General features: G+C 36.7%; 1 protein-coding gene across 1 annotated transcript in view; it reads left to right on the top strand.

Annotated features, from left to right (window-relative positions):
• The window catches only part of LOC119587793 (adhesion G protein-coupled receptor L4-like), a gene marked incomplete at its 5' end in the record, with an annotated part of 4,933 nt that overhangs the window by 791 nt on the left and 3,761 nt on the right, over nt 1-381 (top strand). The window contains 1 exon segment of the mRNA XM_037936491.1: nt 238-359. Coding sequence (XP_037792419.1) covers nt 238-359 — 122 coding nt within the window.

Here is a 381-nt window from a genome sequence, read left to right as displayed (position 1 = left end):
TTCTGTAAAAAAAGAAGCTGATGTATTTTGAATAACTAGTACCACATTACAGATGTATTCAACGTCAAGTTTCCTCCAATAATACTGATGAAGATATGATATCAAACGCTATTTAATATGTTAATTCCAAACATTTATTCATCTTCCTGTTTGTCTCTACATTCTAATTCATACTTATTTTCTAATATATATTTTTTTAAGTGCATTCTACTTGACCTTTGACCTCGCACTCAACAGGTATGGCGTCCGCAGAGGTCGTTGTTCAAGTTCTATGTGTGTGTCGGATATGGCTTCCCCGCCGTGGTGGTTTTAACGACCCTTGCTGTCAGTAAGACTCACGGTTATTACACTGAGACTACGTGAGTGATAGGTTTCGCATTT

The sequence above is a fragment of the Penaeus monodon genome, chromosome 23 (assembly GCF_015228065.2).
Source record: "Penaeus monodon isolate SGIC_2016 chromosome 23, NSTDA_Pmon_1, whole genome shotgun sequence".
In the NCBI taxonomy this organism is placed as follows: Eukaryota; Metazoa; Arthropoda; class Malacostraca; order Decapoda; family Penaeidae; genus Penaeus; species Penaeus monodon.
This window is presented reverse-complemented; position numbering and strand designations above follow the sequence as displayed.